Raw genomic sequence first — 19,762 nt, 5'->3', positions numbered from 1 at the left:
CTGCGGTCCATCTCCCAAAGGAACTGGACCCGCGAGAGCACAAACGCCCCCCGGGACCGCTGGAGCTGCAGGTCCCGCAGGGTGCTCTTCTTCTCCTCGTACGCGCTCTGCTCGAGTTGGTCCCCGCGAGCCAGGCGGCTCTCCAGATCGAGCAGCTCCCTTTCCAGCCGCTCGATCCGTGAGTCCCTCTGCCTGCTCGCGCCCCTCGTGTACTCCTGACAGAGGATCTTGATCTGTGCTTTCCCCACGTCCCACCACTGACGCCACGTGGGGAAGCGAGATCGCCTGCCGTGCCAGACTGTCCAAAAGTCCCGGAAAGACCGCTCAAAGCGCTCGTCCTCCAACAGGCTGTTGTTGAAGTGCCAGTAGGCAGCGGCGTGCCTAGCTGGCGCCACGGCCACCGTCATGACCACCAGGTTGTGGTCCGTGAACGGCGCCGGCCTGATGTCGGAGGAGCGAACGCAGTGAGCGTGGTTCCGCGAGACGTAGAACCTGTCGATCCGGGACTGAGACACCCGCCCCTCCCTCACCCGGGTGTAGGTGAAGGCCGAGGCGTCCGGGTGTTGCCACCGCCAGATGTCCACCAGGGAGAGCCGAGCGATCAGCTCTCTCAGGGCCGCCGACGAGAGCGGGTAGGGTTCCCGCCCCACCCGGTCCGCGGCCTCGAGGGTGCAATTGAAGTCCCCCCCGAGGACCACGAGCTCGTCGGCGCCGATGGTGTTCAGGTGGGCGGACATCCGGCGGAAGAAGTGAACCCTCGCCGGACCCGTGGACGGAGCGTACACGTTCAAGAGGTGAACGGTAGCGTCCCCGTCCCGGATCCGGTGGTGTAAGAGACGGCCCGGCACGACGTTGACCATATCGAGTACCGTCGGAATGAAGGACCCGGAGAAGAGCGTCGACACCCCACAAGATGACTCGGTGAGGTGGCTAAACGACACTCTCCCCCCAGCACTCGTAGCAGTTGTTTTTAGTTTTAATTTTAGTTTCTCTTTCTCCTCTCTCACTCCCGTTCCTCCTGTCAACACCCACCCAGAACAAAGAGTGCTGCAGGCTTATATATTGGTGACCATCTCCTTCTGCACAAGGTTTTGTGCCATGCTGCCAAACCATAACTTAACACACGGCTTTGTCGTCATATTTATAAATAAATAAATCATAATATATTTTCTCCCGTCACCAATAAACACCAACTATACATATATCTTTTTAAATATTAATACAGTACATTCATCCGTGCTGACATAAACATATTTTATAACCCGATTTCTGCAATCAAAACACATTAACTTATTGAACAGGTTTTAAAAGCATGCTTACATTATCATAGCCAAAGGATCTAATTATTTGTTGTTCAAGAGTCCATCATTTTCAGCTGCTTGAAGTCGTTAATTTGTTATCTAACTGATAGTGTTCCTTGTTTTCCATACTCACGAGAAACAGAACATCAGAAAGGTTATGCAACTGATAAATAAACTCATAGGAGCAATATCAACAAGCATTATATGTGAAACTTTGAAAAAATGTTGTCTGAAAAAAGGTTACATTGAACCGCATTTTGGCAAGCAAAGATGATCCATCATACAATCATTAGTCACACTTTATTGTGGAATTCTCTGTTGAATCAGTAGTTCTATATATATTTGCAGGAATGTGCTAACAGGCAGTTTATTTATTAAATAGCAAGTATGTCAGTGCTGTAAATTCGAAGACAAAATTGATGATCATGACACATATCCACAGTATGAACACAACAGTTTAGAATTTAGAATAAGCTTTGAAAAGGAATTTATCAGATACGATGCTGACATCACATAATTGTTCTTATTGTGCTTTATGTGCAGTGTGATGAGCCAGTGCAGTACCTTACTAATGTCATCACTGCTATCTGACATTCAGCTCAGAGGTAGAGGGAGTATGTTAACTTATACTGCTTACTGGGGAAAAGATCTGCCAAGCCTTTAAGTAGCTTACTCCCATAATCTGTGTATTGTGAAGTTAGCATTTTAACTGCAAACATTTTGGAAAATAAGTTAGTCAAATTAAATGTAGTACGAGCATCTTATAATAATGATAATTATTATTGTGATTATTATGAAACATGCATTTAAGTTTGCACAATCATACATTATTTTCTGGTGTAGAGCCTCTTTTTACTACTTTTCATTTACAAATGTGTTACTCTGTAAGGGTTGCTAACCTGAGTAGACATTTACAAATGGTCTTTACCTTGCAATTTTACACTGTGGCCTTACACTTCAGTGGAACGTTTGAGCAAGGACCTGCCACTATAATGTATGTTCTTCTTTGTTTGTTCTTTCATATCACTTTTCTTGTACTTTGGAAAATCTCCCTCCCTTTCCACCCATCTCTCACACCTATACCCTGAACTGAATCACCCACCATTAACAGACCAGTGGTTGTTGTTTACACCAAGCTCTCATACAATTATTTTCAGTTTCAAAGTAAAACATTTCCTTGTTTTTCATTTATCACATTTGCCATCGTATAACCTTATGTGCATTCAATTTGACCAGAAACCCTTTTTGACCTTCCTATCCAGTTTGTGTACATTCAAATACAGAAGTGGGAGATTATAAAACCACGAGTGATTTTGAATTTCATTTACCACACAAATACATGGGGTTCCCAATTCAACCCTCTTTCCAAAGAGGTTAAATTATTGCCCATAAATAAGTGAACAACTGGCAAAACAAGCACAGAATATTGAAATGTATATAGTAGTGCTTTTTCATTTTAAGATAGGAAGAAATATCTGTAAATATTACAAAAACAATAAACAACTAATCCAGTATCTCAAAAATCAACGGGCATCCTTAAGTTTCCCGGATTGATGTGGTCCGGCTTTAAAAGAGGTCCGCCGAGTCTTCAAAAGTCACTGGCCTGGTCCATGGTTTAAAAAAGCATCTCGTCACTTACACCTTCTGTCTATTTAAGTCGCATTAACTGCCATGGAATGTCTTGAATTGGTTTATTAAATTAATCTGCTGTGTTCAGCTAAATGATGTCATTAAAAAAAATAAAAGGCCAGTGTCATTGATTTAAAGTTAAGGAGTTTACTTTTAGATTATTTTTGGTCAGAAAAATAATTTAATACAAAGTAGCTGCTTTTGACTTCCATCAAGCTGGTAGTGAGAGAAGAAAACAGTAACGAGCATAATGGATTACAGAGAAAGATGATGTAACAATGCATGCTAGTGTTTCAAGCTTTTTTTTCTTCCCAAAGGCTGACAGGTTAAAAAAGCCAAAGGCACTGTCTTGGTGTAGAATATATTTTTAGAGTGTACTATATAGAACCAGACAACACTAACATCTTTACTTTTACTGAATACTTCTTTATCGTAGAACAATTGGAACATTTAAAGACAATGTTTGTGTAACTCAAAGCAACAATACTTGCATTGATTTTCATTTGCTTCTTTAAAACATGTGATCAAAGTGTTTAGGGAGTAATTGAGAAATACTAATAAATATCTTTCCTTTCCACTGTATTTGTTTACACCAATAAATCAGTGATTCGATTGACCAACCTCCTGTACTGCATTTACACTGTATGTCCTTTCAAGAAAGCAAGGAGCTGGCAAAAGCAAGATTTCTGAGTGACGATTGCTTTGTGGAAAAACAGTGACTTCTTTCAATGTTACCAGGGCTGCCACTTTTTTAACCCCATACATGCCCAGAGGCAACACATATTTTGATAACATTAAAATATTTTTTTTTGTTTGTTTATTTGTCAAAAAAGGCTTGTTGTTCTTAATTACATAATTCCTGTTAAAAAGGAAGCCTTAGATGTTATGAAAACCAATATTATTTCTTATTACAATACTAGTGCATTTTTAACTGTAAAGTTATGCAAAAAATAATAATAATAATAAAAACTGCAAGGAATCTATCAGTATATTGATTATTTAAAATGGCATTTAGATACAACTGCTTTTAGGACATCATATTGTAACATTCTTACAGGTATAAAACTTTAAGTACTGTCTGTGAGATACTGTGTCTCTACGATTTGTGTTCATATTTAAATCTAGCTCCCAGAAACTACAAAAATGAAATAACATAAAAACTATTCACATCAATCCCTGTAGTAACTGTACTAAAATATTGCAGTTTACAGTATCTGAAGCAGAATACCCACACCATCAAGCGATCTACAACAACATACGTGCATTGCACGGACTGAAACAATACTGAATTCACTCTTCAAAGTTAGCGCACGTTGAGTGGCTTGATTCTTTTAGTGGATGAGAGTTCTTTCTCTTCATTATGTTGGCCTGCAATAGACAAAACTAAGAGATTAAATGGACGTTGCAAGTTTCCAATAACACATAAACCAAATAGAAGAATGATTTCAATCACAAACTACCCATTTAATATTGATGAATCCATTAGTGCAATGCACTGTTTACTGTGCCAAATACGAATTGCATTAATTGCAGATTAATTAGAAATGTAACTCTGCAGTGGTAGTAAGGACCTATTTCCTTTTGGCACATGGCATATTAATCAGAAAAACTAGCAAAATATACATGATGAAAGAAAAATGGATTTTTCATTAAGGAAATATATATTATATTATATATAGATATATATATATATATTTATATATATATATATATATATATATATATATATATATATATATATATAATGAACATAAGAAAGTTTACAAACGAGAGGAGGCCATTTGGCCTATCTTCCTCGATTGGTTGTTAGTAGCATATTGATCCCAGAATCTGAACATGCAGCTTTTTTTAAGGATCCCAGGGAGTCAGTTTCAACAACATTACAATAGATAGATAAATAGACAGATAGATAGATAGATAGATTTAAAGATAAATGTGTGGTTACCATGGCATCAAAAGCGTATAAATATCTCCAGTGTTCATTTTCAAACACACTTTCCCTTACAGAAATATATCGACACATTGGGAAGTTGGCTCTTTGAACAAAAACGTATCTATCTATCTTATTATTATTATTATTATTATTATTATTATTATTATTATTATTATTATTATATTATTTTTACACGGCCTGGCCTTAGTTAATACAATATAGGAACATTCAAGTAATATGTTTTCCATGCTTTATGTTAAATACGCCTCACATTTACCAGATTAGAACGTAGACCATGCACGACACACCCCACATTACTTAACCCAGCTGTTATGAAACTTCCACAGAAACAGTTTTGTAACAGGCTACCTCCAACCAATCAGAGCGCAGCTCCGCTTTCACGTGATGGCATTTTTTACGTAACAAACTGGTGCTGTGGAGTCGCAAAGTGAAAACTCCTTTAGATTTTACAGAGGAGCAACTAGATTAGATACTGTATTTAATGTTTAAATGTTTTAATGTATTTGTAAACATTGACACTTTATTCTGTGCCATCCTTGCTAGAATGTCTGTCCTAAACCACAGCGCAGAAGAAACGACAGAAGAAAGAAGGGGATACTTATCCTCTTTAAGCGCAGTGGACAAGGTAGAACACCAGAAACTTATTTTACAAAGAGCTGAGACACTAGCAAAAGAGAATAGTCTGAAAAATGCAGTAGACATGTTTTCGATGGCTTTCAGGTGTGGGTCAGTAAGACCAGAACAACTGGGTTCTTTAGTGGACTGTTTTTTGCGTAACTACAAGAAGATCGAAAGGGAGAAGTCGGGGGTGGTTACCCAGAGTGACTGTGAGTGTGATGGAGAAGCAGGCAGTAACGTTGGTGCTCTGTTTGACTGTCCCGGTTGCCACAGATTCCTTTCCGACCCTGTCACCATAGCTTGTGGACATATTTACTGTAAGAGGTGTTTGCAGCGGAACCTGTTCTCAAAGTGCAGGATCTGCAAAGAGACGATAAAAACGTGGTGTGGCGAGAAGAGCATATTGAGACCGAATGTGATGCTTTGCAGTCTTTTGGAGAAGTGGTTCCCTGATGATGTCAAGAGGTCCAAAGTAAATGGAGAAATAGAAGAACAAGTGAAGAATAGACAGTTTGAAAAAGCTGCAGTTCTAGTAAATAAAAACCTCGACTCGGGTAAGTAAATGTACTGTGTTGTGTGACCTTATATCTGGTACATCCTGTACCGTTACACAACAGGAGCTGCAGTGTAGGCATGGATATGTTGAGTTTGCCGATAGCTTCAAATATGTTTGTGTTTAATACCTTATAAATATTAATTGTGTACCTACAGGTATTTTGTATAGAGCTTTCAATTTAGTTTTACTCAATGGAGAATTTTGCTATTTTTTCTTTTGTGTGTTTACTTTTTGCGGTATATGTCTCAGCACAAATTATTTTATCTCTGCTCCAAAGGCACTACTACTGACCATTTAACTGCAAACAAATGGACATCACTGTCCAAAAATATAAGGTCTAGATAGCCAAATATAACCCCCTGGCTTGACCCTATTGTGTAACTGTGAAGGTGCATGCGCACAAAAAGCGCGTTGTATAACATAAGTGAGGTCATCATGACACGCGGAAATTTGTTTTGTAACACAGGCGGGGGGGGGAGGAGGAGAATTAGAATTTCAATAGGAAAAATGTCGAAATGTAAATGTAGTCTGACTTAATAGAAATGCGTTTAATATATGAATGTAATTTATAACATGTCAAGTCCTAGTTGGCAAAAGGTGATTGTTGTTTAGCATTTATAACATGCATGGTAATGTGGTTAATTATTAATTGCAACACACATTGTTTTGTTATGTCCTTGTGGTTACATTAGAGCAAGTAATTTGCCACGAGTGCTTTTCTGAAAAGTGAATCCAACTCCTTTGTCTTGATCATCATCTGCTGTTGTTCTTCAACATATGTTAAAAATAATTACAAGTTTTCTGCGTGTTGGCTTTATAATGTAACTTAATTACTGTGCAATGGTTGTCAGCCAATTAATTTTATATATACATATATATATATATATGTATATATAAAATTAATTGGCTGACAACCATTGCACAGTAATTAAGTTACATTATAAAGCCAACACGCAGAAAACTTGTAATTATTTTTAACATATGTTGAAGAACAACAGCAGATGATGATCAAGACAAAGGAGTTGGATTCACTTTTTATTTATAAATACCCACTCGATAATATATATATATATATATATATATATATAATATATATATATATATATATATATATATATAAGCTCAAAGAGCCAGCTGCCCAACGTTTCGATATGTTGTACATATCTTTCTCAAGGGAGCATGTGTTTGAATCAAAATATTGGAGGTATTTAAAGGTGTTTGACAGTATGACAACTACTTGTTGTTTATATTCAGATCCATAATTTATTCTTACACGGAGACCATATCAAGGCTGATCCTCAGAGCCAGCAGTGCATGATAATATAAATACTGTATATGTTTATATAAAATAATGTTAATTAGAATTAATATAGATTTAAAGATACAAGTAAAAGTGATATCACATAGAACACCATTACATGATGTAAGAATAAATCATGGATCTGAATGTAAACAATAACAAGTAGTTGTCATGCTGTCAAACACCTATAAATACCTCCAATATTTTGATTCAAACACATGCTCCCTTGCGAAAGATATGTACAACTTATCGAAACGTTGGGCAGCTGGCTCTTTGAGCTATATATATATAAAATATATATATATATATATATATATATATATATATATATATATATATATATATATATATATATATATTAGTGTGTGTGTGTGTGTGTGTGTGTGTGTGTGTGTGTGTGTGTATTATATACACACACACACACACACAGACATACTAAATGCGTACTAAATTCTTGTATTTAACATGTCTGCCACTGTACATAAGCATTTACTTAATGTAGTTGTATAGGCTTATTTTCTTTCTTTGTGGTTTTGTTTTGTAGATCCAGATAATTTCTTATTGAAAACCTACAGAGCTGAGATATATGCTGGACTTGAACAGTACACAGCTGCCATTGAAGATTTGGAAACTTTGTGTGTAAAATCATCCAACTGGCCAGAGGTAAGGAGAAAATAATCATTCAATTAAGAGACTACGTGGCATAGGTGTGTGTCCTGCCTCTTGTACACATGTTTGGATCATTATAATGCAATCTTCAATAACAGGTTGCATGATTTGATGTTTTAGTATTGAACCTAAATAAAATCACTGCACCACAAAATAATAAATGTAACAACATAAATATAAACAGGGGTGGAAAAAAATCCTATTGCACAATGGTTGGACCCATTACTGTTTTAAATACGAGTTTAATAAGACACATATGATTTTGTTACTTGTACTCTGTGGCTAGTAAGGCTAATATTTAAACGTGGAATGGAGAAGGTGAAACTGCTATGCAAATTAAGGTTTGTTTCCATCTCTGATAAAGACCGTCTGTATTGTCCTGTCCGTCCAGGACATTTTAAAATCCACAGAACATGATGCCCATTTATTACCCCAGACAAATTACACAAAGAGGATCTGACTGATAATATTTATAATACTCTTAAAAAGTGAAAGACATTAGTGGGCATTTGCTGCAGGAGAAAAAAAATAAGTAAACTTCACCATTTTTGTTAGTTAGAAAAACTTGTTGCTATAGTTAATGCGCAAAGCAGGTAATTTATGTTTTCAGTGATATTATTACATTAATTAGAACTGAATCCTCACTGTTTTCTTTACAGAGATATTTTAGAAAAGGGAAAATACTACATGATATGGGCCATATGAATGAGTCTTTACAACTGTTTCTTCAATGCTTGGCCTTAGATGAGGATTTCGCACCAGCAAGAACAGAGGTTGAAAAGGTACATTTTTACAGCTAATGTTTTTTGCCAAGTAATAAATCACCCCTGCTGTTAGGATCTGCTGATGCATCTTGCAAAAGATATATATATATTTTTTTTTTTCTCATGCAAAAATAAATAAATTGTGTTTGTTGTCTCTTTGGATAAATTACCTGGTTTTGTTCCATTACAAAATACATATTTTAAGGTGGTGGTATTACGATCCACAACTATTTAATAAAAATAGGCCCCATTATGGCAAAATCATGTAAGAATCAAAATGCTTATCAATCAAACACAATGTGATCTGTTTTTATGAAATGGTTGTGGATTTTACTTTATTGGATATTGTTCTCATGATTCAAATTAATTGTATGCAAGGCATATGGTGTTTATTAAAAAGTACAGCTGCATGATCCTGATCCTGTATGATTTAACTTTACAGATCTTGTGCGATTTACTGTCTCCTGTTCCTGAAAGTGTAAAAAAAGGATTAAGGGAAACTACCCTGAGTTCCTCACCACACCTTCGCTGGAAAACCTCCATAACTGATGCTCATTCTGCAGGAGGCTTCAATGATATGCAGTCTAGTTCTGAAGAGGTATTGACCTAGTTTATCCTTTCTAAGAATGTTTTAAATTAGACACATGCCATAGTGTTTTGGTGGTGTCTTTTGTGACTGGTCCTTAAGCTTTATAAAATAACTACATTGTTAAGGTTCCATTATTTATGAAGTAAAACAGTCTACAGTGTGGTAACAACTACAGTGTGTACATAGCACAGCAATATATCTGGATAGACAATGTATATGAAGATTCTTTAGAAATAGACTCAACTCAAAAGATTAATTGTGAATTTTATGAGGACTGAAGTACATTCACCATAACCTCACCATATTTGTCTCACTGCAGTAACACAGAAAGTATTGGGTGCCCTCGGAAAATGAAATGCAGAATATTTAGTATAATATTTAAAATGTTGTCTTTGTGCTTCTTTTACACAGAAAAGTGAAGTGCCAAATCCATCTGAAGGCCGTGAAACGTCAGTACTGAACCAGGCTCAGTCATTGCGAGTTCAAAACCAGGGGGAAAACCTGTCTGGAGAAGAAGGATTGGAAAGAGTTTCATCTGCTACCCAGCTCTTTGGGCAAGAGAAGGGGGGTCTACTCAAAAGGAAACTGTCTGCCTCAGAGCAAGACAAATCGGTTTTCAAGGGAAGGAATAAACAAAAGAAGCAAGGAGGTGAGCACATTACTTGAGTTTATAATTGTGGCTTTCTTTTTTATTTGTAAAATGATGGTGTTTTATCATATCTGGTTGTCATTGTTAGCCTCTCCTTAAGATACAACTAATGAGAAATAGAGGTACATTTTTATGTATTATTTATATATAGTTAATTTCTTCATGTTATGTTGTAGATACTGATAAATCTTCCTGCTGCAGAGCAGTTCCTAAGACGTTATTGGATGTTACAGATTTTGAATGTTCCCTATGCATGAGGTAAGCAAATGTAATAAAAAATGCAAAATGTATTGAATATTGTAAAATGGTTCTACTATTCTGAATGTAAATAAAAAAAGATTAGTTAGCCACAAAATTAATCTGGCGTTTATTATTCAATGCATAACTATGTTTCTTTTGATTGTGTTCTCCCTTCAGGTTATTCTATGAGCCAGTGACAACACCTTGTGGCCACACCTTTTGTAAAAATTGCTTAGAGCGATGTCTCGATCACACACCACAGTGTCCTCTGTGTAAAGAAAGCCTAAAAGAGGTAAGCCTGTTTTTGTTTCATATTCATCATTTATTCTGTTTTTTATTTACCTGGATTAGTTAATAGTCTTGTAATCGGAGTATGTGGAAAGAGTAAAACAAATGGTTCAGCAGAAATCGTAACTGAAAATGTGAAATTTTGTTCAAGATTGGAATGACAATTAAATGGTGACATAACCAAGAAAATTACACTTCTGTATGTTAAGTACTGCCAATTGTTTTTGGATAATAGCAAATTTCTTGAGTCTACTCATTAAAAGCTTGAAATATTATTTGTCTATGCAGTACCTAGCATCTAGGAAGTACAATGTTACACGACTGCTTGAAGAGCTAATACACAAGTATTTGCCTGAGGAGCATTCAGAAAGAAAAAAAGTTCACCTTGAAGAAACAGTTGAACTCTCAGAGTAAGTAACTGAGATGATATTGCACTTTAATACATCTTTTCACTGTATTTTGAAATGGGGCACATGTTGCTTAAGTTGAACTCAGATAGCACACTGATATCCTGCTGATATACAGATAATAGTTATTGGCTTTTTTGTTTTCAATCCAGTTTGACAAAGAATGTCCCAGTCTTTGTTTGCACTATGGCATACCCCACTGTGCCTTGCCCTCTTCATGTGTTTGAGCCAAGATATCGATTAATGATAAGAAGATGCATGGAAACTGGCACCAGACAATTTGGAATGTGTATCAGTGATGCTCAGAAAGGGTAAGTTCATATACAAAAAGTACTATTTATAGTCCTCAAATATTATGCCAGTGTTAGCAGTGTAAAAATACCAGTGGTGTGTTTGTATTGCATTTACTGTAAATAAGTTGTGTGAATTACACTATTAAGTAAAGTGGCAGCGGTTACTGTATTCCACTCTTAAAATCTTACAATATCTAAGTGATGTGGCTAACCTGCTTTCAAAAAAGTGTCGAACAAATGGAGTTCAAAAACTGTGAACTTCTCTTGTTAATTTTCTTAAAAATCTGAAAGTTAGAAATGCAAGTTGCATTTGCAAATTCACTTGGTAAGCAATCAAGGACATACAAGTAAAGACCTTTTCTTCTCTGTCTTCAGTTTTGTAGATTATGGCTGCATGCTGCAGATTCGGAGTGTCCATTTTCTTCCAGATGGCCGCTCCGTTGTAGATACAATCGGTGGAAAGCGTTTCAAAGTCTTGGAAAGGGGAATGAGAGATGGATATTTCACGGCCAACATTGCATATCTGGAAGATGTAAAGGCAAATACATCTGTAATATTTATACAATTTTTTTTTTTTCTTTCTATGTAATATATATATAAATAATATGTGTGCATATGTCATGGTTGTTCTTGTATCAGTTAGTGTCTGAGCTTGGACTTGAACCCAGTATCATCAATTGCTTGTATAGCTCTGACAAGAACGTCTGGTTTCAGACCCTAATTAGCATCAGTCTTCCTAATGTAAAAACCAGCTGCTGAACATCACCTGTTCTAACCCTGTAATGTTGGAATGTATGCAAGGAGTATTGTATATTACTAGGGTTAATGTACAGTACATTTGTCAAACTATTTTAAATGTGGACTTAGAGGAAATGCTCGTACTATATGTATACTAATATCACAAATGATCCTTTTGTAGGTACAAGATGAGGGAGAATTTCGCAAACTCCAAGAACTGCATGACCAGGTATACATGCAAGCCTGCACCTGGTTCCAGAACTTGAAAAATAGATTCCGGGGACAGATTCTTCAACACTTTGGGCCAATGCCAGAGAGGGAGGAAGACATACAGGTAAACTTAACTCTTTTCTCTACAGTAACACCCTTTCTCAACAAATGAAATTAATGACATGGCTGTGTATCCATTGAATAATTCATTATCATTCTGTTCATGTAGGTTATGGATATACAGAAAATGTATGAAAAAATCATTCCAAATTAATTTAAAAACAAATATTTTCGGATAATGAAAGTCTGGTTAAGCTTTCCGTACGCATGTCGGGTCTTTCTGTGCAGATGCAGTACTAGTCACACAAACATTTTGTGTATGCGCTACACATTTTGAGTTGGTAATGCATGGGTATGGTTTCATCAGAGATGGTACTCAATAGTGCTTAATATATATTTCGCTCATTGTCTAGATGTTGCCTGCACTTACTGGAGAAAGTGTTGCATCTAACGTCATTGGTTAATTTAGTTAGAGACTCCCTATTTCGACCAATCCTATCTCTGAAATTTGCTTATGACCACCCACAGTCACTATGCAGCCACTCCCTGGCTTTCCCTCGTCATCACCACCAGTCTCATTCACTGATCTGTAAAGATTTGTGGTCATATTCCTGTGGTAACTGTGATTTCCTGGCGAAACTACAAAACCAGAGTACAGAACCAGATCTTGCATTGTGCTGAATGAAACGCACATTGACACGAATGACCTGAAATTAAGGTCTGATTCTGTGTGCACTGCCTTTCAAAAGATAGCTACTCAATACAGTGCAGATTGTTAGTTTGTTATTTTCAGTCGTGAAATATTAAGTAATTAAATATTAATTGATTTGTATGAAATAGTGCACACTGGAAAGCGAGCGCAACGCAGAAATAAAGCAAGTAATCAAATATTATGTGAAGCTGGGTATGCATCCAGTTACACACATACAGTAGAAAAAAAAAAGTCCTGTCTGTTTAACCTTAATTTTACATTCGCTGAGCCACTTAATTCAACCTCCTTTCTCTTACTTTTTGATGCACCTTAACAAAATAAGCCTTCACATGCCTAGCTACATGTATGTACTGTATAATGGTAAATTATAGTACTGTATGTGCATGTTGATCATAATTAGTTTTGCTTTGTAAACATGCACACATTGGCAGGAAATATACACGTCACACGCTCAATTTAAAAATTAAAAGAACAACTCCGGTTTGAACGGTTCTCGATTTACTCGCTCCAGCGTTTCATTTGATTTTTAAACATTAACGTGAACACATCTGCTGCATTTTCCTTGAGAGGAAGGCAGATGAAGAAAGAAGTGGTGGTGCAGCCTCCACCACAGAAGAAAAAACGTGTACACAGTCTACAGAATTCTCTTCAAAGCTATACCGAAAAGTGGCCCTGCCTGTGTTAGTCCAAGCTAGAGCACCATGCTTTTTGCACGGTGTGTAAAGAAGATTTTGACATTAGTCAGCAAACAGCTTCAGGTAAGACATACAGTTTATTTCCCATTTTAGATGTTGTTATAGTAATTATACCAATATTTAATTATTGTAATACTAAGGTCATGCCAGTTAAAATATTTTAGCTTTGGATGTGATCACTGAAGTGTTCACAATGTGCAAACAAGTACATGAAACAAATATTTTTTTCATGAACAACTGTTGTGTAATCATAAGTGAAAAGCAGGCAATGGTGTATACAGTATTGAATCGCTTTATTGAACTTAGTAGTCAAATCAAAGGTAACTGCTCCATTACCTCATCGCAGTAGTTCCTTTTCAGCCTATTACTAGTAATAGTGACCTCTAGTGTCCATTTAGTAGCATAACACCACAATGTAATATCTTATTATGAAAGTGAATTTTAAAAATTAGCAGTATGGTAGTATTATAATTTCATACTTATGATGATAAGAGTAAGTATATTCGTTTTTCAGTGAAATTGTGAAGTATGTTTAATGTCCCATTACTTATGTTGATATCTATCTATCACATGTGTAAATGTTTACATGCACACAATGTATAAAATGTTTCTTTACTTTAATAAAATAATCCATGTTAAACTATTGTCATTTTTTTCAGACTGCAGATGCCACATAGAAGGGGACAAACACAAGAAGTTGGCAAGTGCTGTAGCATCTGTCCCTAAGATTAATACAATGTTCCTGCCAGCACGTGACCTTAGGACCATCCGTGCAGAGACAATAGTGGAGCAGAACCTGCCACTAGCTGCAGCAGACCAAGTTGGACCCTTGTTCAAAAAGATGTGTGGTTGTGCAAGCAGTAAAACCTCCAATATTGTGAAGACATTGGCTTCTCATGATGAAGTGTGCATTGTAGATAGAATGAAGACACCCCCCTTTAGTATTCAACACCCACACATTTAATTGGTTGGCTGTGCTTGCCACCTTGCCAGGTGATGAGAAAAGCAGGAAAAGGAAGGCAACACTGCGTGAGGTGCAGAAGATGTGTGACACTGGTGTCTGGAAGATTCTGAAGCTGTGCTCCACCAGGTAGCCCTCTCTAGGTCAGTGTGTGATCCCCCTCCTGAGCAGTGGGATCCTCTGACTTCACTCTTTGCTGGAGAGGTCAATTCTTCAAAACCAGCAAAGGCTACAAAGAACACTTCCAAGCCAGCTCCAGCGAAGTCTACTTTGCAGGCTGAGAAGACACTCAAGGCCTAGTCATCCTCCAGCACCGCCAGCATTGTAAAGCCAGCACATAAACCTACAACTTCAACAACTGGGATACTGTTTGACTTGAGTGCTTTCCTCTTCAAACAGGTTGAAGTGGCCAAGCAACAGAAAAAAAGGTTAGTGTCAGAAGAAGCCCTCTGGGGGTTCACTATCCAAGCCTAAGTAGGTGCACAGGTTTCTGTCAGACACTGTGTCCAAGATATATGCACTATTTTTGAAGAGGGATATACCAATTTGACACAGGAAACCAAGCTTAACAGAGGGAAGAACCCTGTTGTCAACTTTGGAGAAACAACTACAATAAATATTGCTGTGCTTCTGCAAACACAAACAAGTTGTTGCCATAATGAAAAACGTGGGAAGAGGTTTGAAGCCCACAGACCACAAAAAAAGGAAAAAAACAGCTTTCTGATGAGCAACTTGGAGTGGGTCATGAAGCAAAATGTTTCATTGAAAACCAGACAAGCTGACACCTGAGGCAGTTCTTCTCATCAGCAGCTGACTGCGTGATCTGGAAATTTCCTTGTGGAGATGGTGTTGGTGCATGCAGCTGGGGCAGACATCCACAAAAGGCAGTAAGCCAGCTCTCGCGCTCTCATTTTCTTCATCAATTGCTTTATCTGTCTGCTGCCTGAGGGGGTCACAGTAGACCACCTGGAGGATGAGTTCTGCCTGTATCGGGTAAATGATTTTGAAGACCGCATCCTGACCAAGTGCACTGACGAAGCCTGGAGAGAGATCGCCTTGATCAAGGTTGCTGACAAGCAAGTCTTTCTTTAGTAATGCTAGGCATTTTGGTCGTCTTCCACAGTAATGCTGCTCAGGTTGGTGACCAAAAACAAAACCCAACACAGAGCCAGCCTGAGCACAGAAATGCTAAGTTCACTGGTAACGCACAAAGTCATGATGTTCACAAAGCAGCAAGCGTGTCACACACAAACCTTTTAGTGACACCTTGTTCAAGAAAGCCAAGTCAGCCACCTATGAAGCTAAACATTCAGGTAGATCTGAAAGTGCAATTTGAGCTGTTTGGATTCCTCTCAGTTTTAAACAACTAACTTTGTGGGAAGCTATTGCATTTGGTGTTGACTTGAAACACTGTGACTATTTGCAAGTTTGTTTTTTCCTTTTTTGAAAGTGCTTTGTTGGGGAGAAGGTTGAATTGTGTTCTCTTTGTTTTAAACAACTCACTTTGTGGGAAGCTTATACTTTATTTTTACATTTTAACAGTAAATAAACATACTACAACCATGGTTATTTCTCTTTAAATTTCAATTGCTAGAAATGAAAGGTTTTATCTATACTAAGGTAAACAAACACATTTTAATTTAAACTGAAACAATCATTGCTAATCTCTTGAATTTTAAAAAAAAAAAAAAAACAACAACTCAAAACTCGCCAGACTATCATTTAGCTGTTTAAACCCAAAAAATGTTCGGGGCGGGGCGTCAAGCGTGGTAAACCAAAACAAATTAAGGTTGGCAGGCCTGCAAATACTTTTACAATGATTAGACATCTTTCAGCTTTACATAAATGATATTCCCAGAAAATAATTAAATATATTTCTTCCAGGCAACTCCGGATGGACCTGCCTGTTGCTGGTGGCTTCTAGCTGTTCTTCCTGTGGATCCAAGATACCAGCTCTCAGTGCTATCGATGATGTCACTAAAGGAACGCCTGCTCAAAATCCAGTACATCCTCACATACTTGCAGAGCATCCCAAGTGAATAGCCAATGAGATCTTCCAGAAGAGTCACTTGGTGCTGCTGAGAACACGTCTAATTTCATTCTGCTGTACATGTGACTTCTACAGGCATTTTAATTATGGTCTTTTTAAAGAAAGTTAAAAAGCATAAACAAAGAGACCATTTGCCACCCGAGCCTGATGAATCTGAGCTGCTGTGTCGTGTAGATAGTGATGTTGTATCAGTAATGCATTCTTATGGAAAGAATATTTGCACTATGTCAATGAAATTCTGAATACAAAAGGTAAATCTGTTTTTGAAACTGTGCAGAGGCCAAAGGTGTTTGATATCATGTCAGGTGCTTCCAAGTTTACAACACATAATATATGTATCTTGTCTCTGTTTGCTACACATTTTGAAAACATTCTTGCACAAGCACTTGTATCCAAACACTGAAAAAAAGGCACATCTAAACTTTTAATCCACTCGGTTTTAAAATAATTTACTTTTCCAATGTCTTTGGAAAATCTTGTATCCCAAAGGGTTATTTATTTGCATTGAAGTATGTCCATACTATGAACAAAATTACTGTTACATGTTCTGTATTTCGATGGCGCAAAATGTTCCAATAGCCATTTGCCCAGCTGTGTATCGTTAAGCACATACATACACTTTTTATCCTAAAGTCCACCTAGAAATAACAAAGATGCTTTGAAAATGCATTTCGGTATGTTGTATGTACCAGTATGCAGCACAAAATGTAAAAGAACAGGTCTGTTATTTTCAATTAAAGCAATATAGCAAACCATCCTCTTCACTAAAGATTATCACGCAGTCTTCTGCTAAGTAATGAACATTTGAAATTTAAAATGCTCCTTTAAGCTATATTAGTATAACATTTAGATTCATTGGTTTGAAGTTCTTTGCCTTATACTGTTTTGTAATATGCCAGACCACACAAATTGGAGGTATGAATTTGCATTCCTGCTGCCCTAAGAACTATGCTTTTTTTATTTTTATTTAATATGCCTGACACTGGCTTTACTGTATGTAAATCATTTTTGATGTTTCTACGGATTACGCATTGGCTTGCATATTTAATTTATTGATTTTTCAATAAAAGACACTTGCATCATACCCATTCCTTCGGTCTGATGTTAATTATAGTTGACAGATCATGTGCAGACAGTAGAGTTTTGCATGTTTTGTACCAAAGGCAACAGAATTCAGCCAACCAAAATTCTTTAAGTATCATGTTTACCATTTTGGATTAGGTAGCTTTGTGTTTAATCTGAATTTAACACACTTCTGACCAGATAAAGAACACTAATCAAAAACCATGTGATCAAAAATGAAGACAGGTGCTGGTAAAAATGTGAAGTTTATTGTGTTTCTCATTTTGAGATAAAACATGCAAGAAGTAAATTCAAGTAGACTAACATTTTAAACAGTAGAAGTTTGTCTATTTCATTTGGGGGGGTTCCCTATGGATTGCTTCAATCATGTATTTTTACTGGAAATCGGTGGTTGATTCAAACCAGGGTACTTTCCAGTGGAGTAAAATATTCCAGTTAAATTCAGTGGTGGATTATCCAGTAGGACGATTAACATATAGTTTTGCAGACCCCAATTAGCACTAGTGTTGGACTATTCCATGTAATCCAAGGTTAGAGCTAATTTAAGGTCAATGAAGCTAGCTGCAAGTGGCAGAAGTTTAATCTTATGCTTCTATATTACACCGTGTAACAATTTTTTTTTTTCTTTGGTTCTTGTAGTATTATTTCCTAATTGCTTATGCCTCAAAAGTATAGAAAATTAATATTATTTATTTATTATTGAAATTTACCTATTTTCCAGAACATTCCGGATAGATTCAGTGCTGAGTAAACTTGGAGTAACTTCTAGAACTTTCTAGTAATATAAATAGTAGTATAAATACAGGGGCCTTAAGCCCACCAGTTCAGGTTCAACTGCCTAAGTGGATACATACCCGCATTTTTCTGAGATGGCATCAAGAGGCTGCAATGGTGGCATTCCTGATGGGTCTCCAAGGCGGTTTTACCAAGTTTCCCTACTATCTTTGCCTTTGGGACAGCAGGGACATCAAGGCGCACTACCACAGGCGGGACTGGCCACAGCGGACCGAGTTCTCTGTGGGGAGGAACAACGTCAAGTGGGAGCCACTGGTGGACCCCCGGAAGGTGCTGATGCTACCACTGCACATCAAATTGGGCCTTATGAAACAATTTGTCAGAGCTCTAGATAAGGAGTTGGCAGCCATCAAGTACCTTCAAGACTTCTTCCCTAAGCTGTCTGAGGCAAAGGTCAAAGCCGGTGTCTTCGTCGGACCACAGATAAAGAAGATCCTGGAGTGCAATGAATTCCCCAAGAAGCTCACTAGTAAGGAGAAAGCGGCTTGGAACAGCTTTGTCACAGTGGTTCGGGGCTTCCTGGGCAATCACAAGGCCAAAAACTATGTGGAGCTGGTTGAGACTCTGGTGAAGAACTACGGCACAATGGGCTGTAGGATGTCCATATCCTTGATGCTCATCTTGATAAATTCAAGGAGAACATGGGAGCGTACTCGGAGGAGCAAGGCGAGCGCTTCCACCAGGATATACTGGACTTTGAACGACGCTACCAAGGACAGTATAACGAGAACATGATGGGAGACTACATTTGGGGGCTGATTGGTGAAAGTGATTTACAGTATAATCGTAAATCCCGAAAAACTACTCACTTCTAAATCTTTTGCAGTCATTTTTGTATTACTTTAGTATAAATACATGTTAATTTGGATTCATGTTGTTTTTTTTTCTGACTTTGTGAACGAAAAGACACAAATTTGCCCATTTTCTCATTGGAAATAGGTAAATTTCAAAATATCACTGTCCTGGTCACAAAAGCAAAGTTTGTGGGGAATAATATCCATTTTCTATACTTTTGAGGCATAAGCAATTAGGAAATAACACTTACTACAGGAACAAAAATTGTGTTACATAGTGTTATTTCTGGTAGCTTATCAAACTTTTTCTATATGCTATAACATATTGGTTTGCCCATAATGATAATGTATAGAATTTCTCTACTAGCCGTTTGCACCGGTGTTCAGTGGCCAGGTATAACGCAAAA

At 37.3% G+C, this 19,762-nt stretch overlaps 1 protein-coding gene across 4 annotated transcripts; it reads left to right on the top strand.

Annotated features, from left to right (window-relative positions):
- Positions 1-5,290: 5,290 nt before the first annotated feature.
- On the top strand, positions 5,291-17,767 carry lonrf1l (LON peptidase N-terminal domain and ring finger 1, like). 4 transcript variants are annotated; one of them, XR_005947269.1, is made up of 13 exons: positions 5,291-6,056; positions 7,903-8,021; positions 8,687-8,809; positions 9,234-9,389; positions 9,792-10,029; positions 10,206-10,287; positions 10,447-10,561; positions 10,846-10,967; positions 11,117-11,275; positions 11,633-11,807; positions 12,177-12,329; positions 14,332-15,061; positions 16,518-16,597. XR_005947269.1 is itself a non-coding variant. In XM_041225303.1 (12 exons), exons 1-12 carry the CDS (start codon positions 5,366-5,368, stop codon positions 16,674-16,676), a joined length of 2,274 nt encoding a protein of 757 aa, XP_041081237.1. In that variant the 5' UTR covers positions 5,291-5,365; the 3' UTR covers positions 16,677-17,767. The 4 variants fall into 4 exon arrangements, 3 of the variants coding, with proteins under 3 accessions (XP_041081237.1, XP_041081229.1, XP_041081220.1); XM_041225303.1 differs by lacking the exon at positions 14,332-15,061 and having other exon boundaries at positions 11,633-11,789; positions 16,518-17,767; XM_041225295.1 differs by lacking the exon at positions 14,332-15,061 and having other exon boundaries at positions 11,633-11,795; positions 16,518-17,767.
- The last annotated feature ends 1,995 nt before the right edge of the window (positions 17,768-19,762 follow it).

The sequence above is a fragment of the Polyodon spathula genome, chromosome 2, assembly GCF_017654505.1.
Source record: "Polyodon spathula isolate WHYD16114869_AA chromosome 2, ASM1765450v1, whole genome shotgun sequence".
Lineage (NCBI taxonomy): Eukaryota > Metazoa > Chordata > Actinopteri > Acipenseriformes > Polyodontidae > Polyodon > Polyodon spathula.
This window is presented reverse-complemented; position numbering and strand designations above follow the sequence as displayed.